The 25,638-nt window shown below is 52.1% G+C and overlaps 13 protein-coding genes across 13 annotated transcripts; 8 read left to right on the forward strand and 5 right to left on the reverse strand.

Annotated features, from left to right (window-relative positions):
- Window positions 1-1,995, reverse strand: PV05_04873 (uncharacterized protein). Its single transcript, XM_013461325.1, has 4 exons — window positions 1,690-1,995; window positions 1,377-1,621; window positions 1,084-1,316; window positions 1-1,000 (listed from the first exon to the last, which is right to left on the reverse strand). The coding sequence occupies exons 1-4, from the start codon at window positions 1,788-1,790 to the stop codon at window positions 26-28; spliced, it is 1,554 nt and encodes a 517-aa protein (XP_013316779.1). The 5' UTR covers window positions 1,791-1,995; the 3' UTR covers window positions 1-25.
- Window positions 1,996-2,691: 696 nt separating this feature from the next.
- Window positions 2,692-3,435, reverse strand: PV05_04874 (uncharacterized protein; the record flags this gene model as incomplete). The annotated part of the gene is made up of 2 exons (XM_013461326.1): window positions 2,692-2,949; window positions 3,016-3,435. 2 exons carry the CDS (start codon window positions 3,433-3,435, stop codon window positions 2,692-2,694), a joined length of 678 nt encoding a protein of 225 aa, XP_013316780.1.
- Window positions 3,436-4,127: 692 nt separating this feature from the next.
- PV05_04875 (uncharacterized protein) lies at window positions 4,128-4,637 on the reverse strand (the record flags this gene model as incomplete). Its single annotated transcript, XM_013461327.1, has 1 exon — window positions 4,128-4,637. The coding sequence occupies one exon, from the start codon at window positions 4,635-4,637 to the stop codon at window positions 4,128-4,130; it is 510 nt and encodes a 169-aa protein (XP_013316781.1).
- A 1,019-nt stretch (window positions 4,638-5,656) lies between these two features.
- On the reverse strand, window positions 5,657-9,031 carry PV05_04876 (uncharacterized protein; the record flags this gene model as incomplete). Its single annotated transcript, XM_013461328.1, has 4 exons — window positions 5,657-5,804; window positions 5,909-7,287; window positions 7,336-8,821; window positions 8,871-9,031. 4 exons carry the CDS (start codon window positions 9,029-9,031, stop codon window positions 5,657-5,659), a joined length of 3,174 nt encoding a protein of 1,057 aa, XP_013316782.1.
- Window positions 9,032-9,474: 443 nt separating this feature from the next.
- On the forward strand, window positions 9,475-10,399 carry PV05_04877 (uncharacterized protein; the record flags this gene model as incomplete). Its single annotated transcript, XM_013461329.1, has 2 exons — window positions 9,475-9,580; window positions 9,633-10,399. The coding sequence occupies 2 exons, from the start codon at window positions 9,475-9,477 to the stop codon at window positions 10,397-10,399; spliced, it is 873 nt and encodes a 290-aa protein (XP_013316783.1).
- Window positions 10,400-11,102: 703 nt separating this feature from the next.
- On the forward strand, window positions 11,103-12,194 carry PV05_04878 (uncharacterized protein; the record flags this gene model as incomplete). Its single annotated transcript, XM_013461330.1, has 1 exon — window positions 11,103-12,194. One exon carries the CDS (start codon window positions 11,103-11,105, stop codon window positions 12,192-12,194), a length of 1,092 nt encoding a protein of 363 aa, XP_013316784.1.
- Window positions 12,195-12,325: 131 nt separating this feature from the next.
- Window positions 12,326-12,830, forward strand: PV05_04879 (uncharacterized protein; the record flags this gene model as incomplete). Its single annotated transcript, XM_013461331.1, has 2 exons — window positions 12,326-12,446; window positions 12,505-12,830. The coding sequence occupies 2 exons, from the start codon at window positions 12,326-12,328 to the stop codon at window positions 12,828-12,830; spliced, it is 447 nt and encodes a 148-aa protein (XP_013316785.1).
- Window positions 12,831-13,098: 268 nt separating this feature from the next.
- Window positions 13,099-15,102, forward strand: PV05_04880 (uncharacterized protein). Its single transcript, XM_013461332.1, has 3 exons — window positions 13,099-13,515; window positions 13,570-14,210; window positions 14,258-15,102. The coding sequence occupies exons 1-3, from the start codon at window positions 13,364-13,366 to the stop codon at window positions 14,698-14,700; spliced, it is 1,236 nt and encodes a 411-aa protein (XP_013316786.1). The 5' UTR covers window positions 13,099-13,363; the 3' UTR covers window positions 14,701-15,102.
- A 329-nt stretch (window positions 15,103-15,431) lies between these two features.
- On the forward strand, window positions 15,432-17,604 carry PV05_04881 (methionine aminopeptidase 2-1). Its single transcript, XM_013461333.1, has 6 exons — window positions 15,432-15,561; window positions 15,618-16,399; window positions 16,457-16,720; window positions 16,770-16,934; window positions 16,989-17,075; window positions 17,133-17,604. Exons 1-6 carry the CDS (start codon window positions 15,519-15,521, stop codon window positions 17,187-17,189), a joined length of 1,398 nt encoding a protein of 465 aa, XP_013316787.1. The 5' UTR covers window positions 15,432-15,518; the 3' UTR covers window positions 17,190-17,604.
- An 85-nt stretch (window positions 17,605-17,689) lies between these two features.
- Window positions 17,690-18,982, forward strand: PV05_04882 (uncharacterized protein). Its single transcript, XM_013461334.1, has 3 exons — window positions 17,690-17,828; window positions 17,882-18,376; window positions 18,427-18,982. Exons 1-3 carry the CDS (start codon window positions 17,770-17,772, stop codon window positions 18,752-18,754), a joined length of 882 nt encoding a protein of 293 aa, XP_013316788.1. The 5' UTR covers window positions 17,690-17,769; the 3' UTR covers window positions 18,755-18,982.
- An 860-nt stretch (window positions 18,983-19,842) lies between these two features.
- On the forward strand, window positions 19,843-20,955 carry PV05_04883 (uncharacterized protein; the record flags this gene model as incomplete). The annotated part of the gene is made up of 1 exon (XM_013461335.1): window positions 19,843-20,955. The coding sequence occupies one exon, from the start codon at window positions 19,843-19,845 to the stop codon at window positions 20,638-20,640; it is 798 nt and encodes a 265-aa protein (XP_013316789.1). The 3' UTR covers window positions 20,641-20,955.
- A 536-nt stretch (window positions 20,956-21,491) lies between these two features.
- PV05_04884 (uncharacterized protein) lies at window positions 21,492-23,674 on the forward strand. Its single transcript, XM_013461336.1, has 3 exons — window positions 21,492-21,837; window positions 21,890-22,334; window positions 22,392-23,674. The coding sequence occupies exons 1-3, from the start codon at window positions 21,660-21,662 to the stop codon at window positions 23,575-23,577; spliced, it is 1,809 nt and encodes a 602-aa protein (XP_013316790.1). The 5' UTR covers window positions 21,492-21,659; the 3' UTR covers window positions 23,578-23,674.
- A 208-nt stretch (window positions 23,675-23,882) lies between these two features.
- PV05_04885 (uncharacterized protein) lies at window positions 23,883-25,546 on the reverse strand. Its single transcript, XM_013461337.1, has 3 exons — window positions 25,144-25,546; window positions 25,003-25,080; window positions 23,883-24,928 (listed from the first exon to the last, which is right to left on the reverse strand). The coding sequence occupies exons 1-3, from the start codon at window positions 25,432-25,434 to the stop codon at window positions 24,434-24,436; spliced, it is 864 nt and encodes a 287-aa protein (XP_013316791.1). The 5' UTR covers window positions 25,435-25,546; the 3' UTR covers window positions 23,883-24,433.
- Window positions 25,547-25,638: the final 92 nt, after the last annotated feature.

A 25,638-nucleotide genomic window follows, 5' to 3' on the forward strand; every position in this document is an offset into this window, starting at 1 on the left:
CAGACTTGCTTGATTTTAGGCCAGCCTACACGGCATTCCTATGTCTCACCTTGACCCTACAGGGCAAGCCCCCTTCCATCGGCAGCGTAAGACTGTTCGCGCTTACACGCTCGTCCATCACGCTCCTACCGTCCTCGCTCACTTTTACCATGCCGTCTGTGACTTCTTCGAACTCCCACTCGCTACAAAATCTAACCATAACCCATACGCCCATGACCTCAGCCATCTTCTTGCCCAAACACGCCCTCGGCCCACCATTAAATACAGGAAACTCGAATGGCGACTTGCCCACAAGTTTCCCCCCTTCATCAAGCCATCGCCGCGGTCTGAATAAATGCGCATCGTCCCCAAACATGTCCCTCGAACGATTGAACGCGTAAATGCACCATACCACGACCGCGGATGCGGGCAAAAACGTCCCATCCGGCAGTGTAACAGGCTGGTTAGTCTGCTTGATCTCGAACGGAACAGGCGGATAGAGGCGCAACGCCTCGTAGAACGTTGCGAGCGTGAGCGGGAGACTTGTCGGTTGCAACTGCGAGATGTAAAGACTCTCCAGATCCTTCAGGTTCGCATTGATCTCGTCTCTGACGTCGTTGAGTGCATCCGGATGCCGGAGGAGAGCGTAGAATGTCCAAGTAAACGACTGCGCAGTGGTATCGCGGCCGGCGGACAGGAAATTCAGCGCAGCGTCCGCGACGATTTGCGGGTCTGCGAAGGCTTCGATGAGAGAGTCGATTAACGTGCCATAGCCGGGTGCGGATGCGTCGGAGAGGGACTCATCATTAATAAGGCTTTCGAAGGCGGCGCGGGAGCGGCGTTTTCGTGCATTGGCGACGATTTGCCGGCCAAAGCGCTTGACTTCGGTCAGGGAGGAGCGAAAGTCGTCGCCCGTGAACAGCTCGGTGAGTCGGTAGAGTGGGTTTTGGAAGCGCAGACCCACGTGCGAGGAGGCGTGGTCGAATGCCTTGCTGAAGGGAGACGAGGCAGAGATTTCCATCTGAAGGGAGCGAGAGGAGTGTCAGTATGTAGGCACCATTGGACTAAGAGGGCTGGAGAGAAGGGAAGAGAAGGGAGGCTCACGTCATACGCCATCTGTCCAACGATTGTGGTAGTCAAGTCGAGGAAGACCTTTTGAAGGTCAATGACAGAGCCATCCTGCGCTGCTTGGAGAAGGTCCTTCTTCGTTGTGGCTTCGTAGACTTCTGGCAAGACTTCCTCAACTAGGGTGTCAAGGTTGGCGCCGCTGAAGAACTTCAGACCGGCTTTGCGCTGGGCTCGCCACAAGTCACCGGTGGCATTGATGATGCCGTGTCCTGTGCGGAGGGTCAGTCAGGAGCTCAATACCGGTCGACTACTATTATCGCTTTGAGTACCGAATAGATCCCATGACCGTTGTTTAAAAAATTCGCCCTTGGTGATGGCTGACTCGTTTTTCAATACGAATTCCAGGTTCTCAGGACTGTTGATGACCACGCCAGGCGGGAGTGTGGGCACAGAGATCTCGAAGGTTTCATTGCCAAAAATGTGTTGGCATTTAACGAACCAGTCGAACAGGACATGACGAGGTTTCAGGAAGTGGATGGCATTCCCTAGCAGTGGGAGCGTGTCTGGTGGGTGTCTGAAGATTGTTAAAGCGGGTATCTAACATAGATGGCTTGGGGACCTGGAACGACAAGGTCGTCTTACCTCAACTTATGGCCATTGCGATGGATCTTGGGTCTCTTTGCGAGACTGTAGAGGAATCCGATTGTACAAAGTACTAGGACAGCAAGGCTGGTCCAGATCATTATGGCCCCTAAAGGCCTGACTTCGAAAATAAACACTTGAATCAAGACGACAGTTGAAGACCTCTCTCAGCCGCCATGCCCGATTGACGTAGCATGGATGTTCCTATCTTCTTCCGGTGGCGATTTGAACCTTCGCGATGCGTCCAGGCAATAATATCAAGACGTTGAAACAGAGTGTTTCAAAATCCGTTGCAAAAAGGTGAAGACATAAGCGACTCGTGAGCCACAAGGAGAGCATTTGTTCCTGACTAAGGTAACTTAAAGGCAGGGCTGGGGGCTCACTACCTGGTAGGCAATGATCACAGGGCTGGTGAGGCTCTTCAGCACTTGACTAGGGCCTGTTGCCGGCTGCTTTTGTGGGTTGGTGGAGCTTCACTGTCCCTTGCTCTAGTCAAGGAACGAAATGGAGGCTACATTTTGTTCATTCAGATTTGGGATCGCACCACCACTGAATAAGAGCCCAACATTACGATTATTTCCACACAGGCTAGCTAGATTATCACTTATCTACCTAGGTACCTTTTACTTTGCAGCTGTCTTGGCTGATGTACGGAAGATCTCGATTAGTGTAGTATCTTACGTGGGTCATTTGGCATACTAGCAGTTCTTCGCCCGGCAAGGAATTTGGAACTCGCGAGGCTGTGAAAAAGAGTCGAATCTGTTCATTTCCTTGTTTCCCCAGTCATATAAGCAGTAGTCTTTCTGCGTAGAATCAATCGGAGAACACGTAGTCAAGGCTGCCGTATTAAATTGTCGCCCTCGCGGCAACAATCTAGAGATCTCTTCACCAACTAATGGTAGTAATGCGGAGTCGGTGTCCAAGCCGAGATCCATCAGGTGAGCCGTGTGTGCAGATCATGTCCGCCTGGCAGTTCTCTGATAGTGTCGACTTATATTGAATTCAGGTCAAGCTTAACCTGAGCCCTTCAACCATGGCCATTGCGGATTCCCAGGAAAATTGCATTTGCTTGAGGTTGACATAAGACTTCTTTCCCAGAGGTCGGTCGTCTTCAAGGATGTCGAAGTTATGGGACCGGCGGTTTCTCGTTGGAGCCTGTTGCATAGAAGTGGTTGGCCGCGCTTTTCGTGGATTTTCGTCGGCCTTGACATCGTTCTGTCGCCAAACCACTTCCAAGATGTCGCAGGCGGGAGGGATACTCTGAATTGTTCAGCGAAGGAATCAGATAAGAGGGATAACATAAAATGAAGCACAGAAAGTACTTACACCGTAGCGTTTGGAGGACTGGAAATCATCCAAAATCTTCAGAACGCGTTGTCTCTGATCGGCCTCATTCACTACACACCCAGCCACAAAGACAGCCCAGATAGGGAGCGCGGCTGTGATGATGCCAATACTGCAGATCATTTCCGCGAACGAGAGTATGTCTTCCACGAGTTCCGATCGACTGGATTGCAGTTTAGGGTGAAACTTTGCAAGACGTAGAAGGCAGGTTTCGTGCAACAGCAGAATAGCTGCTGATCTGTTGGCCTCTGCATGTGCCGTGATCAGCAGCAGTTGTTGCTCTGAAGATGAAATGTCGGGGAACTCGGATACGCCAGGAATGCTGGTGGCAGCCATGGCTTGATCAAATGAAAGGGGTGGCGGTTGTTTGAGTTGAATCAGGCTTTGTTCAATCCGGACCATCTCGGCGACCAGCAATTTCTCGTTGCGCTCGGGGGAGCCAGCTCGAGAATTGAAGTCGCAGATATCATTAATCAGGAAAAGCAGTGCATTGCTGAAACCCTGGTGAGTCTCTACGCAATATTGTTCCCCAAGCGAAGTTGTCGGATCCCTACCACGTAGCAGCTCCTGGTCTTATATTGGCGCCTCGGAGGTCAATGCAATAGCTTCGAGATCTTCGTTCAAGGCTTTTTCTGGCCGGTATGGTACGGTGTTGCCAGCGTCGCCAGCCCAATCTGATAGTCTCGTCAAAGTAGACTTGATGTCAGGGAGAGTGTACTCGGTAGGGAAGGTTGCCTTGGCCATGACCAGATGGTAGATGAGATATTGGCGGCAATATTTGAAAAGCTTTTCGTCATAGCGCGACCAGTACCCTTGTTTGATGCATATTTCTAGAAGTCCAGAAAGTCCAGCAAGATGTTGTGTCCAGGATGGGCGGCACAAGCTGCTGATCTGTCAAAGCCTGCTTTAGCACCTTGTCTCTGACGAACGGCAAGGTAGGGACTCTGGATGAATGAGGGGCTTACATCGTTCCAGCACAGCATCAATACCGACACCATTGCCTCGATGCAACTTGTGAGGTCATAGTAAACTCTGTGCATTGATTCCCTCAAGTCCGTGAGAACTTGCAGACGGTGTGCCAGTGCCCTATAGCGCTAACGTGGTTCCCGGTGGGCCAGCTTTCCCACACCGACAGCAAGGATGGCCCGAAGGATGGTGGGAGAAGAAGATGCAAGCGGTAGGAATACATAGCGCGCCGGGTTATTGGCCGGGTCGTCGAGCAAAGATGCATTGGAGCAGACCACGCGGTCGTAGTAACGCAGGATGTAGCCATCGATCTGGTCCAGTGACGCGATAGTACCGAACGGCGCAATCGACAGGAGTGGCGATTCAGAGATGTGCGGTTGCGCTCCGTAAGAGACCACACCATCCAGATCATCGTCAGCATCGCTCCCACCGTGCACGGATATTCCAAGTCCTCCTCTTCTAGTAGGGAAGCCTTCTCGATACCAGGCTGACACCGTTCCCCGGGGGATTGGGTATGTGAAATTTGATTCTTCCAGTACACTTCGACATCTCTGACCGTCGTATTGATGAAATACGTCTGAAAACGACCGACGCTGGAACATCCCCATCGAGTCTTCGGGTTGACCGCTTGTCGACATTGCCCAGGCTCAGGAACAAGTTTGGGCTTGCGCTTTTGGCGCCCATGGCATACACCGCGCGACTCTGACTCGTCCTGCCACTGAAGACGGATACCATACTGGCGGTCGTAGCCCGCCTTTACACACTTGCGGCAGACAGGGCGGGTCTCTTTTGCACAACATCGATATCAGCTCGGGGATCGGTTTCTGGGGCAGAGGCACTGTACCATCACATTTCACACTTCGGCCACGGCAAGTCCAGCAGCCGCTTCGAGTGCGCGGCGCGTGACGGTTGGGTTGGGAGGCACTGGACTGGCCCTTCGTTGTGGCGTCCTTGACATTGTACTCTACGACAGAACGGCCTCCATGTAGTTGGAAGCACTTTTGGACAGGGGTTAGTGGTGTAGACGTGACAGATGCATCAAATCGGACTGAGGTCGGGCGATGCGACAACTGCGATAAGAGAGACTGCACCTCAGTACCTAGACAAAGCACCGAGGGTAGCCAGCCATGGCAGTCTAAAGGTACCTAAGAGTGCTAAGGTATGTAGTACTTGCGGACTGGGTGCGGACCATGGTCATCTCTAGGTACTAACGAACGAGACTGGCTCGCGTATCTTATCGCGCCCAATTACATTACAGTAACTAATCCAATAGTTTCCGTCTTGCCGTCTTGCGTGGGACACTGGTAAAGCGGCCAAACGCCCAAGAAGGGGTTGTACGAAGAATGTACGAGATACTGTCGGGTAACCTACCTACTAAGTAGGTATGAGATCCAGGAGGGTTGGCCTTTCTGGGCGCCATCATGCGCCTTGCTTCGACGTCTCGGCCTTGCTGCTTCCTACAATCCTACTACTCGGAGTACTTGCATGTCTTGGGCATAATACCTACCTAGGTATTGTTTGCACTGTCATCTCTAACGTCGCGTACATTGTTACAGAGTCCATCTTTGGATTTCCCGTCTTCCAACACGCGCCGGAGACCGGCAGTTGTGAATGTACTGCCAGGCTCTGGGCATCCTATCTCTGCCAAAGGCCGAGGCTATACCCCCTCCGCAATCAATCTCCAGTTGTGCACACTTCCTCGAGGTTCAAAGTGGTTCCCGTTAGCCGAAGTCGTATATGAAACGCCATTGATGGCCTCATTGACGTTGTCTTGGTCAAGAGCACCCCATGCACCACCACCAGGTCTGTTCACAAATCTGTTAGCAGCATTCTCACGTGGGGAAGGCGTCGCAGACAGTCTGGAAGGAGACAGCCTGGTCAAATTGGCCAGGGGCGCGGGAACACTCACGTGTTGATGATCAAACGCTCTCCTGGAGAAACGTTCAACTCCATCTTTCCACCGATATTGATGACTCTCTCAGTCTCATTGGTCTCTTTCTTCACATACAAATTAACCTCGGCGCCGCCAGGTCCACCACCGGCCATTCCGTATGGGCGGATGACTCGACGCTCGCTGAGCATGGAAACGTGCAGGGGAATGCGGAACTCGACATCGCGGATACAGCCTTGCCCTCCACGAAACTTGCCTTGACCGGCCGAACCTTCTCGAAGTGTCCATCGGCGCAGGATGACAGGATAACGAAGCTCGTACACTTCAGGGTCAGCGCATTGTGTGTTCGTGGAGTTGACGTGGACGCCGGACGTGCCATGCCAGGAGGGTCCTGCCCCAGAGCCTCCGGCTATGGTTTCGATGTAGCCGAAGCCAGGGACCTCCCTGCCAGTGTCGTCGGTGCCCCCGAAACCAAAACTAAACACATTCACACAGCCTTGGCCTGCCGCGATGGCATGGAAAGCTCCCAGAATCACATCGGTGATACGCTGGCTGGTGATACTATTCCCTGCGCACACAGCGGCATGTCTAGATGGGTTCAGAATCGTGTGCTCAGGAATAATGATCTGCGTGGGGGCCAAGCACCCTTGGTTCAAAGGAATGTCCAGGTTGATAAGACAGCGAAGAGAGTAGATGACGCAAGAATAAGTGATGGCTTTGGGCGCATTCAGGCAGTTCATCGTCTCCTGCGAGGTTCCGGTGAAATCGAAATCCGCACTTCCACTCTCCGAGTCGATACCGATCTCCAATCTGATGACTGAGCCATCGTCCATGTAATCTTCGAAGGACAAGGGTTTTCCATTGCGCTCCTTGGCCACGCGACGGAAAAAGGAGCGGACTGCAATTTCAGCATTCTCGCCAATGGCGTCCATGTAAAGGTGGACAATGGGGATGGAAAACTCTCTAACGAGAGCATCGATCAAATTGGCACCCTTCTTGTTTGCGGCGATTGCCGCCCTCAGGTCCGACAAGTTGTCTCTGTAGTTACGCGATCCACTGCAGCCTTTGAACTGGGAAGGCTCGTCGTACAAGTAGCGACGACATCCCTCCTCGTCGAAGACACCACCACTGACAATTTTCAAGCTGATGATGGCGGCGCCTTCTTCATACAGGAATTTGCTATTTGACGGCATAGAACCAGGACTGATTCCGCCGACATCAGAATGATGTCCTCGGGAGGCAACCCAGAATATGATGTTCTGTCCCTCTGCATCGAATACTGGGGTGATGATTGTTATGTCTGGAAGATGAACGCCACCAGCCAGTGGATGGTTGCTGCAGAGTACATCTCCAGGCTTGAGAGTTCCTCGGTGCTTCTCGGCCTGGAACTTGACTGCCTACTCCATTGAACCCAAGTGCACCGGCACATGAGGAGCATTGGCTACTAGAGAGCCATCAGGCGAGAACATTGCGCAAGAAAAATCCAGACGCTCCTTGATATTTGTCGACACGGCTGTTTTCTGGAAGGTCCGACCCATCTGCTCGGCGATCGACATGAAGCGGTGTCCGGAGATGGACAATTTGATGGGGTCGATGGTAGTTTTGGACAGCGTGGTCGTGGTCTTTGCCGGCAGGTCCAGGACGACATGGCTGCCGAGAATGGTTGCTCTGACTAGTGGCTCGACGATGCGGGTTTGCGTCTTGTCAATGATCGTGGCCGGTCCTTGGACCATACAACCAGGTTTCAGGTTCTGGAGCAGATAAATCGGCGATGAAACCCACCCGTGGTGCGCAAAGTACAAATCCGATTTTGCGATGGAATCGCTGGGCGTCGCATCGAATTTCTGAAGTGAGTGGAGTTCTGGGTATGGGGATTCGATGTTTTGCTCCATCGAGTAGCCAATGCCTCTGACCCGGATGTCATCCATCAGGACGTCTTTCTCGGGGAAAGTGAAGGAATATTCTCTCTGATGCTGACGAGTGAACTCGGCTAGGAAGTCTTTGTCTGCAGGCTCTAGGATCATGAGACTGTTGTCTGTGACTTTGTATCGGAGGTTGAGATAGACCTCACAATGGATGCGGTTCTTTGCGATACCATCCACGATCAGTTCTTTCTCAACTTCGGCCCTCATGTCATCGATGATCGCCTGGATAGATGCCACGGTGGTGAAACCCCCGGAAGCCGGTCTCTGCACTTCATGTACGACATCGGCGAGTGCCATGCCATAGGCAGATAGGATCGATGAGTATCGGTGAATGATCACCCTTCGTATGGAAAGCGACGCAGCAATAGCGCATGCGTGCTGACCTCCTGCACCACCAAAACAGGCCAAGGTGTGTTGAGCAGTATCGAATCCTCGAGCTTCCGTTAAAGCCCTAATTGGTTTGGCCATGCTTTCATTGGCTACGTCGATGAAACCAATCGCAACTTCTTCAGGACTCTTGCTTTGTCCCGTTTCTCGCGAGATTTGCTCAGCAAGCTCAGTAAACATAACCTTGGTGACCTCGATGTTGAGAGGCTCATCCTCACCTTTCCCAAAGATTTTTGGGAAATAGTCGGGCAACAGGCTACCAGTGAACGCGTTGGCATCGCTAATTGTGAGCGGGCCTCCTTTCCTATAGCAGGCTGGGCCAGGATGGGCGCCAGCTGAATCGGGACCGACCGCGAAGAGACCATGCCTCCAGAAGAGCTTACTACCACCACCAGCCGCCACGGTGTTGATGTCCAGCTGCGGTGCCATGATTGAGATACCTGCAGTCATGTTCTCAAAGGTATGTTCGAAGGAGCCGTCGAATCTGGAAACATCCGTGCTGGTTCCGCCCATATCGAAGCCAATGACAGGAGTCTTGTCCTCTGGGTCGTGAGCAGTCCGAGCATAGCCGACTACACCGCCAGCAGGTCCCGAGAGGACAGCACGAAGACCAGAGAACCTGCATTGAGTCAGATGACTTGCCTTTGATAGAAAGAGCTGGGACTCACTTTCTGACGTCTACTAAGCCACCATGGCTTTGCATAAACTCACAGTGCGTATTGGTGGACTGTAAGCGATCTGAGAACCCCTTCTGAAAGCCTTGGATATACTTTTGAACGATGGGAGTTAAGTAAGCATCGGCAGTAGCGGACATTCCTCGCGACAGCATCTTGATCATGGGTAGCGTAAGGCAGGAAAGTGTGATGCTCGAAAAGCCAATCTCCTCAGCGATCTTTTGTACCGCCAGCTCGTGGTCTAGAAGATCAGTCATCCAGACAAAAAGAAAGATTGAGAAAGACTCACCTTGGAAAGTGTACGAATGAGCCAAACAGACACAGATATTGTGGAATCCTTCATCGTAGAGGTTTTGTAAGTCTGATCTAAGCCTCTCTGTGTTCAATGGCTTTAAAACACGTAATATGTGACCACTTATGCCTTGGAAAAGACTAGAGTCGCTGTTGGCGGCCTCCGCGATCCTAACATTGTCCTCGTCGAGCGTAGGACTCTGCCGGTAACTTTCGATAGTTACCCGTTCCTCAACCTCCACAACCTTTTGGTAAAGGACATCGGGCTTGACGATATTTAAATCGAAAGGTTTGGGGCGTCGAAATCATGAAAGGCGAGGATGAAGGTGTCTTTGCTTGGATAACCACCAACTACCTCCTCGGGAAAATCGACGGAGGGGACGAGACTCCTACTGCTGCAATCTTCGACTTAGGTGGCGGCTCGACACAAGATTGCCTTCCAACCAGTACTTGATGAACTTGAAGTTCGTCACAAAGGAAGCGCTTCCGCATATGAGTTAAATTTTCAGGGCAAAAGATTTCAGCTCTACCAGCACTCTCATCTGGGCTACGGCCTGATGTCTGCACGAGCAGCACTACATCGACTAGTGCTCGACCGAAGCTATAAGCAGAATGCCTCCTTGAAATCGTGGTTGTCACGGCCCGTGGAAAATCCCTGTATACCACCTGGTAATCGGGTCAAAATCACCGTGGAGATGCCGTCCGACCACCCTCTCATGGGCGAACACGAGGTCATAATGCGAGGACCCGTCGAGGCTGATCCTGCACAATGTCGAACATTAACCGAAGCAATCCTCAACAAAGACAAGCCGTGTTCGATATCACCATGCTCAATCAACGGCGTGTATCAGCCTTCTCTTGAGGAAACGCTCTCGGAAGACGTGTATCTGTTCTCCTACTTTTACGATCGCACGCACAAGCTAGGAATGCCGGATTCGTTCACGCTAAATGAGCTCCATGAGCTCGCTTCCAAAGTCTGCGCTGGTGAAAGGACATGGGCGTCTGCATTCGGGCATGTTAAAGGGGCGTTGCAGAGTCTGAAAGAGATGCCGGAATGGTGTCTAGATTTGACCTTCATGGAATCGTTGCTCCACAAGGGCTATGAGATGCCAATGAGTCGACGTGTTAAGATCGCCAGCCAGATTAGGGGCAACGAGATTGGCTGGTGTCTTGGGGCGAGTCTGACGCTCTTGGAGCGAGGAAGTGGTTGGCAATGCCGCAGGGTGGATTGAATGCTTCTTAGTGTAGTGTACATAAAATGGCCATTAGACCCAGAGTTCAGAACTAGTATTCAAGAGACCTTGCCTTGAGTAAGTCCTTTGCGTCACTGATGCATTCTTGTTGGGTTCATCGCCAATAAATTCACAGACTTTTTCACGCTTTTCCTTAGTATCCTCCAAGCGTATCCGGAGTGGCAGAAGGTTGGAAGTGGTCGCTTCTGGGAAGAATCCGTTTCGAGTTCGATTACCTCTTACGGAGAGTCTCCCCCGAAGACGAAGCTGTCATATGCCAGGCAAGGTCCACGTTCAGACTTCAGTTCGCTTATCATAGCAGATACCTCATGTCTGCATTTGGCATTATGTACGCACTCGAACCTTCAATGAATGCTTTCCATATATCGTTACAAGATATTGCTCATTGGGGTGATTATTTGCGAGTGAGTCGATGCTTTGGAAGAAAAAACAGTGGCTCCGTGAAAGGTTTGTCAAGGGGGGCCCGTTTGGAGGAACAGCTCTCGCAGCAGTATGGGAAATGTGTTTCGAGCCATGCTGTTAGTAGCTAACATCGGGTATAAAATTCGAGGGTAAGGCCTCAACGATGATAAGACCGTGTTGTTTTGCCAGTACTGCGCCGCACTGAGATCGCTTTACTCTGGAGTGTGAGTGTTCAACTCCGACAAACTCCCTCGTAGTAAGGCTTACACTTCGATTCACCATGAATGGCACCGACACACCACCCACTTACGATGTCGTCATTGTGGGAGCCGGCTTCAGCGGCATTGCCATGCTTTATCGCTTGCGCAAGTTGGGGTTGAGCGTCAGAATCTTCGAGTCTGGCGATGATTTCGGAGGAGTCTGGCATTGGAGTCAGTATCCGGGGGCGCGTGTCGATTCAGAATGGCCATACTACCAGTTGAATATTCTAGAAGTCTACAAAGATTGGACATGGAGTGAGAAGTTTCCTGGATTTGCCGAACTGCGCCGTTACTTCGCTCATGTCGACAATGTGCTGAACCTGCGGAAAGACGTTACTTTCCAGGCCCATGTTGTGGATGTTCAGTGGGATGGCAGCTGGACTACGAAGACACGGCAAGGACACGAAGCCAGATCGAAGTATCTTGTTCTATGCAGTGGCTGGCTTCATCGTGCGTTCAAGCCGGATTTCCCTGGCCTTCAGAGCTACAAAGGTGCACTTTATCATACAGCAGACTACCCTCAGCAGATCAACCTGCAAGAGAACAAGGTCGCCGTCATTGGAGCAGGTGCAACAGCCGTTCAGGTGGTGCAGGAATTGGCCCAAGAAGTCCAACATTTGACCGTGTTCATGCAAAGGCCAAGCATATGTCTACCCATGAGACAAAGGCCACTCGACGACGTCGAACAAAGCGGATGGAAAATATACTTCGACGCGCTCTTCTGCGAAGGTAGGAGAAGCGCGACCGGGTTCCCTGGTCGTCAATCACCCTACCGAGCTATCGATGTTCCACCCGACGAGAGGGAGGAATTCTTCCTGGATCTCTGGAGGCGAGGATCGTTCAATTACAACATGTTCAACTACAGCGACATCATGGTGAACAAGGAATCGAACAGGATTGTCTATGACTTCTGGGTGAAACAGACGGCGCCACGGCTTAAGAATGACAGGAAAAGGGCATTGATGGTCCCGAAGGATCCGCCTTATTACTTTGGAACAAAACGATGCCCACTAGAGCAGGACTATTATAAATGCTGGACCGGGATAGCGTTGACATTGTCAACTTCATCGACACACCCATCAAAACCTTCAATGAGATGGGAGTCCTGCTAGATACGCAGATGGACGTTGACGCCGTTGTCCTGGCCACGGGGTTCGATTCATTTTCCGGCTCGTGGGTTCTGTCTGTCGATTTTGCATCTTGGAGCAGATTGGTCCAATTCTTCCCTTCCAGGTTATTCAAAATGGGTCTTCGAAACCGAGACGGCCAAGATATCAGGCACGTATGGCAGGACGGTATCCGAACATATTTGGGAACGACATTTCATGGATTTCCCAACACATTCATGGTGTATTCGCCTCAAGGTAAGACATCCTCACTCGACCTGCGTTGCGGCCCAAAAGATTGACACAACTGTAATAGCCCCTACAGCTCTCTCGAATGGCACAACCATGATCGAAGCACAGAGTGACTGGGTTGTCTCGACGATTGCGAAGTTAGAGAAAGAGGGAGTGTGCTCAATCGAGCCAACCAGGGAGGCGGAGGAGGAATGGAGTACCCTGATCGAGGACCTGAACAAGCCGACCTTGTATCCCTTCACGAACAGTTGGTGGAATAAACCGAACTTACCGGGCCGGAAAGCTCAGATCTTGACTCATCCTGGCGGGATTGAAAGGTACGAAAGACAATGCGGGGAGACGCTCGAAGGCTGGAAGGGTTTTGCTTTGGTCTATAACAACGCAGCCTAGGTATATGAGTAGAAACATCAATGTCCGAGATACACGGGAGGTTGCGAAGAAGTTCATTCTCAGCTACTGCTTGCAACGACAGACCTCAAAAGTCACGTGACTACCAAAAACAGCAACTGCGCCGAGGCCTCTGAGCGGTCCGAGTCTATTGGCTCGGAAATTTCATGCTCTCCGGGAGTGAAGTTGAAATGACCCGCGAAACGTAATGCACGCGATCAATGACATTCGATCAATGACAGACATTCCAAGACTCGCATCTTTCATCCCATGCATCTTCCGACCATCACCTTCTCTCGTATCTTGCCAAAGTCAACCTTGCGTGCCTCAACTGCTTGGTCCAGACTTCTGGTAGCTTTCGTTATTGTCGCTCATTTCAGAAGACTCTCGTTGCTGTCTTACACCTCGGTTTCAGTCGCGTTTCAAGCAATGCGATAGCCAAGTTTCAACGTCATCACTTTGCTAAAATTGTTGGGCCTCGGTTGAGTGTTGGTTGGGCAAGAAACCAAGTCTCTGGGCGCAAACCAGCGACAGCAATGTCGCCCTCTGCAGTCCACAGCAAGGTCACTCCACCATACCAGAGACCGAATCTACATATTCACGGCATTGGAGTCGAATACCCTCCTTACGAAATCAAATCCGAACATTTGGCCACTCTCGCAAGGCGCCACTATCCCAGTTCTCCAGCGTAAGCATTGACCAGCATTTCACCGAGACTTTTCTAACAGACGTCTCTCTCCAGACTTGACAAAGTGCTGACGATCAATGAGTACACGGGCATCGACGCTCGTTCGGCCATTGGAAATATTGATCATCCTGTCGCTAATGGAGCGGAACCCCCAACAATAGCCGAGTTGTGCGATCTGTTCCTCGACTACGGCGTAAAGCTGTCCGTCGAAGCATGCCGCAAGGCTTTGGAGCAATGGGGAGGTGATCTGTCCGAGATCACACATGTTGTTGCCACCACCTGCACCAATTCTGCCAATCCGGGCTACGACCACTATGTTGTTAAACAACTCGGTCTCAACCAGAGCATTGAAAAGGTGCTGCTGCACGGTGTGGGTTGCAGCGGCGGACTAGCAGCGCTGAGGACCGCCGCCAACATTGCTCTTGGTTCCAGCTTCCGACGAAAACCTGCTCGCATTCTGGTCTTTGCCTGCGAGATCTCTAGTATCCTCGTTCGATCCGAGCTGGACTCGATCCACAAGAATCAAGAGGTCAGGATAGGCGTCACTCTGTTCAGTGATTGCGCATCGGCAGTGGTGCTTGGGAACGGTTTCAGTGATCGTTATGATGAAGAGCCGTTACTGGAGCTTTTGGGGTGGGACCACAGAATTATCGAAGACACCGAAAAAGATCTCGGTTTTGACGTCGACCCACTCGGTAAGTCGTGACTAAGCTGTACTCAACTGGAACTGACATCGGTACAGGTTGGAAGGTCGTCCTCACCCAGCGAGTGCCCAAGCTTGCGTCGGCAGCCGTACCTTCCATGTTCGAGGATTTGGTGGGGTCGGTACCCGAGCTGGTAGACCTAGGAAAGTTTAAAGCCTCAGACTACGACTGGGCACTCCATCCGGGTGGCTCGACTGTCATCACTGGGGTCGAGAGAGCCATGCACTTGACTCCGGAGCATCTTCGAGCGAGCTATGAGACATACATTACTCACGGTAATAGTTCAAGTGCCACCATATTCAGTGTTATGGATCGGCTTTTGAAGGGTGAAACCACTGATCATATAGTCGGGTGTGCGTTCGGTCCCGGCATAGCTGTCGAGATGATGGTACTCAAGCGCAGTGCGCCACGTCCCGATCCAGGAACGGTCAGCCCGGCGGAGAGTCTAACCGAGACCCTCGTTGCAGAAGATGTCGATTGAGGTTATTGGAGGAGGGTGCCTGATGCATTCCGGCGATCCTTCTGGTATAAAGCAGTCCAGCAATGATGGAGGAGTGCTGCAAAGCATATCGAATGCACGAATACATAGAGAAATGCCTCCGAGTAGATGATTGGAGCCCTTGCTTGTGTTTGTCGGTGCAATCTGACCGCTGATCGTACGAAGGGAGCGATATGGTACAATGCTAGAGCACCTGCAACTTTGCCAGCCGTGTTATCGAGAGGTCGGGCAACAAACACCGTGGCCAGGAGGACAGAGACCAGCAACAGCACCGCATATTGTCGAATGACCGCATGGGCTTGAGGAGTGTGTATGCCGAGTTGTCTACTAGGAAAGCAGAAGAAGTTTATAGACGCCGGAATCTCGATGATGATATGGATAAGGAAGCCCAGATTATACAACATCATCAGACCCTTGTGACTCGGCCATCCCTGTCGGCGGGCTAACGTAGAGCTACCTTCTCGAGAGAAGGCGAGGACTGATCGCCAGTTACAGTTGGCGGGTATCAAGGACCTGGAAACAATAGGTGTGATGAAAAAGTGGCCTGCACAACAAACACTGTCAAGGGAGAGTTGGTCGGTTGAATATCCAGGAACATGCCAGGAGTAAAGTCGGTGCACACTCGGTACACTTGCCTAGTCCGATGAGTGGGGTGTTCACTACATAAGGCGTGAGAGGCCACCACCGCCCTCTACCGATGTGATGGTACAACCACTTCGATCCGAAGACTTTTTGAGAGCCCAGTAGTCAGTCATCGATACGGCTTCAAATTTCGAAATTCCTGAATTATCCATGTCAGGATGGGATCTAGAAGTCCGGAACACGAGGGACGCAGAAATTATGGTAAAGTGACTCACCTTCAATTTCATAATCCAGATACGTATGCTGATTTCATCAAGGCGACTCGTCCAACTCAGGTGGGGCCTGTCGTCTGGGCGGCGAGCCTCGGGGTTCGCACACGTCTCGAGACGGAGATGGCTGTTTGGGAGACGGGGGCGGCGATGACGGGAGTGACGGCGATGATGGGAACATGAGCCTGGTACCGCCAGAGGCTCCCTTATCAACCGAGGTTGTAGATGCACGGAAGAAGAGGAAGAAGCCCAGGAAGAGAAAGAAAAGAACGGCGCCTCTGCCTGCAAAGCAATCGTCGCCACCAAGAATCTTGTTGAGCGACCTCTTCCCGTCCGGCGACTATCCCGAGGGAGAAGTGCAAAGTTACACTAGGGCACGGACAGTAGCTGCCGAAGCACGCTATGACGCTCGTCGGCGCTCTGAAGACAACGCATTCCTCCAAAACTATCGCAAAGCGGCGGAGGTGCACCGCCAAGCTCGACGATGGGTACAGGAAACCGTCAAGCCCGGCCAGACTCTCTTGGATATCGCCGAAGGAATTGAGGATAGTGTGAGGGCGCTTCTGGGTCATGCCGGACTGGAGCCTGGAGATAGCCTCAAGGCTGGCATGGGCTTTCCCACCGGTCTCTGCCTCAATCATCAAGTGGCACACTACACACCCAACCCAGGCCAGAAAGATGTCGTGCTGCAGCAACAGGACGTGATGAAAGTTGATTTTGGTGTCCATATCAACGGCTGGATTGTCGACAGCGCGTTCACTATGGCTTTTGACCCCACCTACGACAACCTTCTAGCTGCAGTCAAGGATGCCACTAACACAGGGGTCAAGGTGAGGAGCTTCCAACATGATACCCAGGGCTACGGAAATGGCTAATGACTGTGATAGGCCGCTGGGATCGACGTGCGTGTGTGTGATGTTAGCGCTACCATTCAAGAAGCGATGGAGAGCTACGAGGTTGAAATCCGTGGCAAGACCTTTCCCGTCAAGCCAGTGCGGAATATCACTGCGCATAATATCGAGCACTACCGCATACACGGCGGGAAGTCCATACCGTTTGTGAAGAACTCAGACCAAACCAAGATGGAGGAGGGTGAGGTCTTCGCCATCGAGACATTCGGCACAACGGGGCGGGGCTACTTGCGCGACGATGTGGGCTCTCTTTCTCCAATGCAAACACGACGTGCTAACTGCGCACCAGGTTGGCATCTACGGCTACGGGCTGAATCACGATTCGCCACTGGCGGTATCTTTACCCCTAGCGTCTGCCAGGCGCCTGCACAAGAAGATCAGAGAGAATTTTGGCACGTTGGTGTTTTGCCGTCGTTATCTTGACCGACTTGGTTTGGAGAGGTATCTGGCCGGCGTGAGTATCACGATTCTGGCACTGGGGAAGTCCGTCCATACTGACACACGGCAGATGAACTGTCTGGTCTCGAACGGGATCGTGGAGCCTTACGAACCTCTGATGGACATTGAGGGATCGTACTCGGCGCAGTTTGAACATGTAAGTCCAGTTGCATACTACAAAACTATACGGTACCGTGGCTTACAATGGACTCAGACTCTTCTCCTGCGTGAGACGCACAAAGAAGTTTTCAGTCGTGGGGATGACTATTGAATGGCACTCATCGCCCTTGGTACTCCAGAACCTGGGCGACGGCCTTCACAGCTGGGTCAGCTAACCAGCCCGGCATATGTTGGTGGAGGGAATGTGTTTCCTGCCACCTCTATTTGTGTTCTACCCATTCAGTTAGATGTAGTTCTTCCCTCTGTCCCTTGGTGCTGGTTTTTCTATCCCTTCTGGGTTTTTCCAGCACCGTGACGCGAATGCGAAGGGACATCGTACTGTGTTTTGAACTTGAGGGCATGTTATAGCTGGTGTCTCAAATTCACAACCTGATTATTGAGAGTGAGCCACGTTCAGAGACGCAGCAGAGCTGACGGTACTGATGGAGCTGATGTCGGCCCTGCAATGAAGCCTGGTGAGCCTCACTAGCCCTAAGTTAGTGGCCCCTATGTCGGTTAGCCTTTTCCGCCAGTCCGCTTAACTAGCACCTAAAGATGACGTCTTCGAGGCTGGACCTGGAACACTTACTTCCCCAAATTTTGTTACAGAAAAGTCGCTACCATGGACCGCACACTGTATATTCTGAACTTCCTCTCCCAAAGAAGGGGCTGGTGGTGCAACGATCCATACGATGGCATCACAACCTTGGCTCCCCAGAAGGCATTATTTCGAAGTCAATGACCAAGCCTGGTACGCTACACTGTCCCAGCATGGCTCCGTGTCGAGACGAACTGACTCCCTAGGTTTCCACAAACGCTTCGAGAAAAGGTGCAAGACTATTTGACGCTTGGTTGGATCAATAGGCTGCCTATTATCCAGTCCACGTCTCCCGCTGCTCTTGTCTCCCGAGTCCTGTCCACAATCCTCGGTTCTCGAGTCTCCGACTACGTCTACTTCGATTTTGCTTCTGGTGCTGGCGGACCTACGCCCTATATCGAGAAACACTTGAATGAGCAGCTGCGCAAGGAAGGCAAGGAACCAGTGAAATTTGTGCTCACAGACATCAACCCGCATGTCAGCGCCTGGGAAGCCGTTGCTAAAAAGAGTGAGAACGTGAATTACATTGCTCAAAGTGTGGATGCCACAAATGCGCCCGGCGCAGAGACCCTGCTCGAGAATGTACCCGGTGTCAAAAACAAGAAGGTTATGAGGCTGTTCAGTCTGGCATTCCACCACTTTGACGATGATCTGGCTGCGAAGGTCCTTGAGAATACAGTCGAGACGTCCGACGCGTTCTGGTAAGTCGCCCCCGACCTCGCAGGCCACAGCTCCCTAAGTTTCAATGCAGCATCTTCGAGTTGCAATCACGCAACTTCACCTCCTTCATCACCATTAGCCTTCTATGGCCTTTAGCTATGATCATCACTCCGATCTACTTCTGGCATTCTCCTTGGCACCTCTTTTTCACCTACCTTGTCCCTATTGTCCCTTTCATATGGGTCTATGATGGATACATCTCCTGTCTGAGGACGAGGACCCCAGATGAAGTTCAAGATCTGTTACGAAAACGTGTGTCGAGCGAGCAATTGAGCGGCTGGAAGTTCCAAAGTGGCCAGGCCTGTCATACTTGGCCCATAGGCTGGTTATATTGGATCATCTGTTACAAGAACGATTGAAATCCGATGCATTGAATTGGGCTGTCATACATCACGTTTCCAAGCGCTTGAGAAGACTTCATACCTGAGAGGTTTCCCCAACTTTCTTCCACATCCCCCTTATGCATAGGCATCACTGTCTCCACCAGACGGTCGAGTCTGTTGATCATCCGCTCTTTCCAGTACACTGAATGAGTTTGCATGGATTCCACAGATGGCTCATATCAGCCTGCCCCGCCTGCTGCGCCTGCTGTCAACAGGGTGTCCGAGCAGGGGATGGAAAGCTACGAGTAGAGAAATCAATGTGATGTACCGTGGCTCCCACCACCACAAAAGTTCTTCGATGAGGTACCTGCCTTGACGAGCAGGCAGTCTCTGCGCCCAGCCATGTCCACAAAGCACGGCGAAAACATCACGATCCTTCTGAAGGGTGGACCTGAGTTTCAGAGAGCGTGCTTTTAATTATTCGACCTACTGTACTTGAACATCTTCCCATTTATGTTCGACCTACCGGGCGGGACGAGGAGGGCACAGAGGGGCACCGAAATGTTAAGATGAGTGCGGATCAAATGCGTGATACACCGAGGCGCCTGCAGGGAGAATTCTGGGCTCATTTCCGCACTCAGCTTTTCTGTTGGACGAGCAAGCAACGATTAAAGTGCTGTCATTGACCTGTCGTGCTTGTCTGTGATGCCTCCTGCATCATCGTCACGGCTGGACAGCGTCATGTCGACTTGAGCCTCGATTCTGACGATGACATCGCAGTGGCTGAATGTACCTTACGGTACTCCGTAGAAGGGGGGAATTTCATGCCGAGGGTCACGTCGAGTGGCTTTGGCGTGTTCTCCGCAGGCTAGAATTCCCAGTGGTCTGACGACTGATTTGGCAAGTCATTCCCACCTATTACGCACTGTGCTCCCTGAGAAAAGCCCATCTGAATTCTGTCAGACGAGCAAGTATATATAACCTTCTCGCCTTCCCGTGTGGTGATGTATGTCTTCCAAGCAGGAATCTTCAAATACTTAATAGCGTCATTGTTGCGGGAATTTGTGCATATAAATTGCCTTCCGCGGTAGCCACAGCTGGGCAAAGCGCAAGGGACTCTTCCAATGGCTACTGCTGCATCCTCTCTGCAGGCCGCGTCAGGCAATGAGCGCTTCAACGATGAAGCGGCCAAATGGGACAGCAATCCCTTCGTCCATGAGGCCAGCAAAGAAGCATTAAAAGCCATTTTAGCCAAATTTCCTGCGCTCAGACGCCCGCCGGGAGAAGAAGACGGGTATAATGTCCTAGAGATCGGCTGCGGCACAGGCCTACTCTCAACTATTATGGCACCTTACGCCAAACGGATAGTGGCTGTCGACGCTGCTCCCGGTATGATTGATGTGCTCAAGTCAAAACTGCAGCATGCCGATGCGCCACAAAACATCACGCCAGTGGCAGTACTGTTGGAGGATCCCGAAGACAAAAGTCTGCCCCCAGGCGACGAGAATGACCCAAATGGGCGCCGGCTAAAGTTTGACCTGGTCACCTCTCATCTGGTGTTACATCATATTCCAGACCTGAAGAAAGTCTTGACCACCATGCTAGGGTGCTTGAAAAGCAACGGATGGGTGGCCCTGACCGATTTCGAAGACTACGGTCCAGAAGCGAAGAGTTTCCACGCTAAGTCCAAAATGGGAGGAGTGGAAAGACATGGGACCAATATAATCGCTATGGAAAGGCTGATGAATGAGGTCGGCTTCGTCAACGTTCGAGTGGAGCAGGCATGGAGTATGGACAAAAACGTGGAAAAGTTTGAGGGTGAATTCGGAGACGCCGGTAAAGCGACTCAACCTGGTCATGGACAAATTAAAAGCTTTCCCTTCGTGCTCTGCATGGGGGAGAAGAAATATTGTCAGCCGTGATGACCTCGGTGGCGGTTATCTGTGGGAAGCGTGGGGGGCGTTGGGATGTCTTCTGGAACACGTTCCCTGCACACGTTCTCCGGGGTTTGACACTCGCTGGGCTCGAAGGTCCATACCACGCCACCGCCGAGCGGCTGGCGGGTGCGGTTGAGGCAGATGTCGTCCTGAGCTTTTGGGTCTAGCAGTTGAGGGCTTACGCACGGGCATCATTTGGTTGTTTTCAGTTCGTAAAGAACCAGAGACACCAGTCTCTTTGAGAAGATCGGAATAGCCGATGATTGTATCTGCGAGAGCTGAATGGCCGGAGATTTCGAGAGTACCACATACGAGACATCTAGAGTCTGAACAGAACACATGGCTTCCATGCTTTACGATTCTTCTGCATCCGGACTCTGTTCAATAAATAGGCCGGCTAGTCCCATTGTGTTGTGATTGGCCTGTGCTCAGCCTTATTCGGGAACGGATTTACATTGATCCATCTTGACGGCCCGCAACGCAACTCTTCTTACCTTCTTTTCCACCATTGTACTCTTCTCTTTCGTACCTGGGTATACAACATTCCGTTTCTCGATGTGCCGTCGGTAGGCGGGAACGGGTCTCCCTCCACAGGATCTACAGCCGTGTCGATGACTCGCAGGGATTCCAGAGTCTAGAACTCTCTCCGTCTCCGACTTCACATGCTCACTTTTCCGCGGCTGTCATGCCTGTCATCAATCGCGACCGAGCCAAGGGATCTGTGCGTGTAACTATGGTTTCCCGCAGCCACGTCCGCACACGTTTTATTGCTATAGCAGCCGCAAAGACCATGTAAGTCAGTAAACTTCTCTCAAGCCCATGCGAAGGTAGTCTTCGGCAAATGTTGGGGCCCTTTTCTTTCTCGTGTCTTCTTGTGTCCAGACTCCATGTCTTCTCGATTTCATCTGATCCATTTCGTTGTATGTTGGAGTCCCCGTCCTTGATATAGGAACTTGCGTCCGTTCTGCGAGGTTGTTTTGCGAAACGAGAGAGATGTCAGGACGATGACCTCGTTCGAATCCGCGGTCGTCTCGGCGGTGGCGTTGGCGGTCTTGTCGGGTTGTTTTGTTTTAGTACGGTTTGTGGCTCGCCTTGCTTTCGTCAAGCATGTCGGGCCAGATGATATCCTGATTGCTCTGGCCTGGGCGGCTGCCGTGGCACTTGCAATTGTCACTCATCAGCGTAAGTTGCACTGAACGACGGATGTAAGGAGCGCTGCTGAATATATGGTCAGAGAGACACGACGACTCTTCAACATCTTCCTCAACAGCAGAGCAGAACAGCATGACAACGCTGCTGAGGCAATTGTGGGCGTCCAACTTCACCTATGACTTCGCCGTCCTACTTCTCAAAGACTCCCTCCTGTTGCAGTATCTTCGCTTTTCAATCGACACAGGCTACCGACGCGCATGCTGGGCGTTGGGTGCCATCGTTACAGCCTACGGAATTACAGCTCTGTTTGTGGGGATTTTTTCTTGCCGACCGATAGCATTTAGTTGGGACGACCACATTTCTAGCGGCAGGTGCATCAATTTCCTGGCGTTCTGGCTGTTCAACGCGTCTTTCAACTCTGCCACGGATATCATCGTCTTTTGTTTACCAGTACCAGTGCTGAGGGCATTGCAGCTGCCCAAGCACCAGATGGGCCTGTTGTCCAGTATCTTCGTCCTTGGAGCCTTGTATGTACCCAGTCTTTCCCCCTCGACCCAGGTTCATATGCTAAGTATCCTCTTTAGTGTCTGCATAGCTTCCGTCGTCCGCCTCACGGCGGTCTACTCTGCCACGTTTCACCATCAAAACGATCCCTCCATCGCGATTTGGTCAACAGTCGAAGTCAACATCGGCATCATATGTGCCTGTCTACCATCCTTCCGCCACCCCTTGGCTCAGCTCTGGCCAAGGATCCTGGACGTCAAGCGACGTCTCAACTCTGGGCCCCAAGCTCCTCGGACCTCAATTACTCTAACGGAGGAGACACACGCTACCGAAAAGACCCTCGAATCTTTCGACTTGCGACCCTGTACCTCAACCAGCGAGGCCGGATCCTCGCGTTACAGTCGAACAACGTGGCACCAGACCGACGAGGAAGCGGTCACTCCACAGCACACGCCCTCCCCTCCCATCTCCAACCTAGAACTCGAACCCTCTTGGCCCTCGATTGCCACAGCCGTCGAAACCCCTGACGATAAAGACAACAATAAACCACTTCCACTGCCACCACTCCCATCAATTCCCGCTCCCACCGCTCGCCCTTCCGGCCCTCGACCCGACGCTCCTTCTCGGCCTCAGATCCATCGCTCTCGCAGCTACTACCTCCGCGACCCCTCGAGTTGGCGCTTCCGCTTCCAACTAGGCAGCATCCCCGAAGCTGATTCCCAAAGGGAGAGCTTGGCCAGTCCGAGTCTCGCCTCTCCCAAGTCGAGATCTCCGCCAAAATCTCCAAGCAAGTCTCCCCAGCTGCTCCTGCAAGCCGCACCGCCCATCTCCCCTGCCGCCCATCCATCCTCCCGATCCGCCGGCAACACCTCCTACGACGGCGACAAATCCTACCGCAAGATCGCACCTTGGAGCGCACAATCTTCTCCCGGGGGCGCACCGCCCTCCCCGGGAAGCAGCACGTACAGCTACGAGATCCTCGGCGGGCCGAAAGCTCTAGCTGCCTCCCCGACAGCGATGGACAGGTGTCGTGGTCTCTCGCTCTCGCTCTCGCTCTCGCCAACGAAGTCAAAACGAGAAGATGCGCGCCGAGAAAGGGAGCGCACGAGGCGAAAAGCCCGCGAGCGAGAGCGAGAAGATGAACGCTTGCGAGAAAGGGAACAGCAGAGGCGACAAGGCGAGAGACCGAAAGGGCCTCGAGAAATGAGCGAGAGGGGTGCTCTAAGTTATGTCGCTACAAGTGAATATTCCATCCAGCCTCTGTGACTCCGGCCGGGCACGAGCTCCCAAGCGTCAACAAGTATACAAGAGTATATACGATTTACATACACATATATTTCCATGTTTAATGACTACTCTAGAGGCCTTTTCTACCAATCACCCATATATATCTATTTTCATACCTTGCTCGCCCTTGCTCCGCTGTGGTCTCCAGATGTGCACAGCGGAGGAGTGGGTGCCCATATATGGCGAGACTCCATCGACAATGCGAGTATTGGCCGTTTGCATCTCTGATAGCTACAGCGATATGTGATCCGCACTAAAACCGGCCGTGGGAGAGAGATCATCGGTGGGAAATCGAGCGGTGTCAAGCATTGTAGATCTGTGCTATAATGATATTACAAAAGTCCTTCGGCTCTTCCATACTATTAGAGCAGTGAGTCCACGTGTCAAGCGCTTGATTCTTGACATAAGGATGTCGAGAATTCTCACGAAAGTGTCCTTCCCTGAGGTACGCGAAGATGAAAACAGTCTCAACAAGGATGGGTGAACGCTACTTATCGCCTCGCACATGCACGCCTTCCCATTGACCAGGCTCGCCATCATACTGCACGTGCAAACGACCACCTGTAATCCAAGCGATTGTCCTGCCCAAAACAAATTACACACCACCAGGATCTCCGTTGTATACGATTGTTTCGCGTGGATGATGACGAACTCACTGGCCTTCTCCTTCTTTCAGCCACTTCGCTGACCTTTCTGCCCTCTCCATAGTCTCTAGGGATTTCGATACAAATCTCCTGCCCCCAACGCTGCCGATCCACTATGTCATGATTCGATCACCTTGCAAACGGGCGCTCGAATTCAGCAAACCAGGCCACTGTTTCTCCACGACAGCACTCTACACCTCTTGCAAGAGACCAGCCTTCTCATCGGCAGAGGCTGCTTCGTGTTTGGCACTCTCCAGCTTGACAGCTTCTTTTCTGGCCAGTCTCTTCTCCATCTTGAATTGAGCAATCGTGCCAAAAAGCATACCCAAGTTGATCTGAACGGGCACCACGATGATGGCGTACTCTATTGGCTTGACATGTGCCAGATCCCATGCAGCGAGAATGTTAAAGGCGCCGTACCCGCCTGCAGTCGACATTGCAATGCCTAGGACCATGCAGAGGCGGATGAGCCAGTTCTTGCGGGTATTCTTGGGCAACCTCTTGCTGCCTCGGGGGCGGGAGTCGACATAGATGAAGGCACAGATGGCGTGGTAAGCGTAGGTAAGTAGGCCGATGCCAATGGACATGGGGAGGAGGACGAGGTTGAGTTTGGTCAAGATCTTGACGGCTTTGTCGGCCGTGGAGGGCTTGTCTGGGTCGCCGGAGCCCATTTCTGGCAGCCACCACTATTGCAAGCCTTGTATTAACTGTGGTGTCTGGGAGACGGGGGCCAAATGAGAAGGGTGGAATGGTTGCTTACGCTGAAGAATGGGACGAAGACGATGGTGAATGCGCAGAGGTAGAGCCAGCTGACGAAGTATCCGACCGCGTGTGCAATCTGTACCATACGATTTCAGCAACCGTCTAATTTCCACGCTCATGAATGTAGGACGAAGCATACGCCAAAGTCATCTGCCCCTGCCGCAGGGTAGCCATGTTTACCCTCGTAGACAAGTTGAATTGGTCCGACTCGAATAGCTTCCATCAACGCCATTAAGAGGACGACTTGACGGACTTGTTTTCTCATGTTACGGAGATGGTATTTGCGGATCTTCTTCCAGTCCTCCATGTCTGGGGCTGAGGTGGGTGAGGGCAGGGTGTCTGGGACATTGTCGACTGCTGCTCGGCAGCGCCGAGACCAAGGGCAAGGCATGGTGAAACTCGATTGACGACGATGAGAGTCGAGTTGCATGGAAGTGGAAAGACGGAATGAGAGAATATGGGCTTTGAAATATAGAGAAAGAGGATGAGAGAGGGATTCGAGGTGTGAGTGTGAATGTGAATTGTGAATGCTGGCTGCCTTGAGGGGGGCAGATGGTCAGCCAATAACACGGTGAGGCTGACGTACGAGGACGATTGACGCCCTTGGTGGCCCAATGCGGATTAGTGTCACACA

This window comes from Exophiala xenobiotica (genome assembly GCF_000835505.1).
Source record: "Exophiala xenobiotica strain CBS 118157 unplaced genomic scaffold supercont1.3, whole genome shotgun sequence".
Lineage (NCBI taxonomy): Eukaryota > Fungi > Ascomycota > Eurotiomycetes > Chaetothyriales > Herpotrichiellaceae > Exophiala > Exophiala xenobiotica.

Excerpts from the sequence above, each read along its gene's own strand:
- PV05_04873 (XM_013461325.1), bottom strand. The coding sequence starts at position 1,790 with ATGATCTGGACCAGCCTTGCTGTCCTAGTACTTTGTACAATCGGATTC. Across the intron at positions 1,622-1,689 it reads CGCAATGGCCATAAGTTGAG|ACACCCACCAGACACGCTCC; the intron begins GTAAGACGACCT and ends AACAATCTTCAG. Across the intron at positions 1,001-1,083 it reads TTGGACAGATGGCGTATGAC|ATGGAAATCTCTGCCTCGTC; the intron begins GTGAGCCTCCCT and ends CGCTCCCTTCAG.
- PV05_04880 (XM_013461332.1), top strand. The coding sequence starts at position 13,364 with ATGTCGCCCTCTGCAGTCCACAGCAAGGTCACTCCACCATACCAGAGA. Across the intron at positions 13,516-13,569 it reads CACTATCCCAGTTCTCCAGC|ACTTGACAAAGTGCTGACGA; the intron begins GTAAGCATTGAC and ends GTCTCTCTCCAG. Across the intron at positions 14,211-14,257 it reads TTTTGACGTCGACCCACTCG|GTTGGAAGGTCGTCCTCACC; the intron begins GTAAGTCGTGAC and ends ACATCGGTACAG.
- PV05_04881 (XM_013461333.1), top strand. The coding sequence starts at position 15,519 with ATGGGATCTAGAAGTCCGGAACACGAGGGACGCAGAAATTATG. Across the intron at positions 16,721-16,769 it reads GGGGCTACTTGCGCGACGAT|GTTGGCATCTACGGCTACGG; the intron begins GTGGGCTCTCTT and ends ACTGCGCACCAG. Across the intron at positions 17,076-17,132 it reads ACTCGGCGCAGTTTGAACAT|ACTCTTCTCCTGCGTGAGAC; the intron begins GTAAGTCCAGTT and ends CAATGGACTCAG.
- PV05_04882 (XM_013461334.1), top strand. The coding sequence starts at position 17,770 with ATGGCATCACAACCTTGGCTCCCCAGAAGGCATTATTTCGAAGTCAAT. Across the intron at positions 17,829-17,881 it reads GAAGTCAATGACCAAGCCTG|GTTTCCACAAACGCTTCGAG; the intron begins GTACGCTACACT and ends CTGACTCCCTAG. Across the intron at positions 18,377-18,426 it reads GAGACGTCCGACGCGTTCTG|CATCTTCGAGTTGCAATCAC; the intron begins GTAAGTCGCCCC and ends GTTTCAATGCAG.
- PV05_04884 (XM_013461336.1), top strand. The coding sequence starts at position 21,660 with ATGACCTCGTTCGAATCCGCGGTCGTCTCGGCGGTGGCGTTGGCGGTC. Across the intron at positions 21,838-21,889 it reads TGCAATTGTCACTCATCAGC|AGAGACACGACGACTCTTCA; the intron begins GTAAGTTGCACT and ends ATATATGGTCAG. Across the intron at positions 22,335-22,391 it reads ATCTTCGTCCTTGGAGCCTT|TGTCTGCATAGCTTCCGTCG; the intron begins GTATGTACCCAG and ends TATCCTCTTTAG.
- PV05_04885 (XM_013461337.1), bottom strand. The coding sequence starts at position 25,434 with ATGCAACTCGACTCTCATCGTCGTCAATCGAGTTTCACCATGCCTTGC. Across the intron at positions 25,081-25,143 it reads CAGGGGCAGATGACTTTGGC|ATTGCACACGCGGTCGGATA; the intron begins GTATGCTTCGTC and ends CGTATGGTACAG. Across the intron at positions 24,929-25,002 it reads TCTTCGTCCCATTCTTCAGC|TGGTGGCTGCCAGAAATGGG; the intron begins GTAAGCAACCAT and ends GGCTTGCAATAG.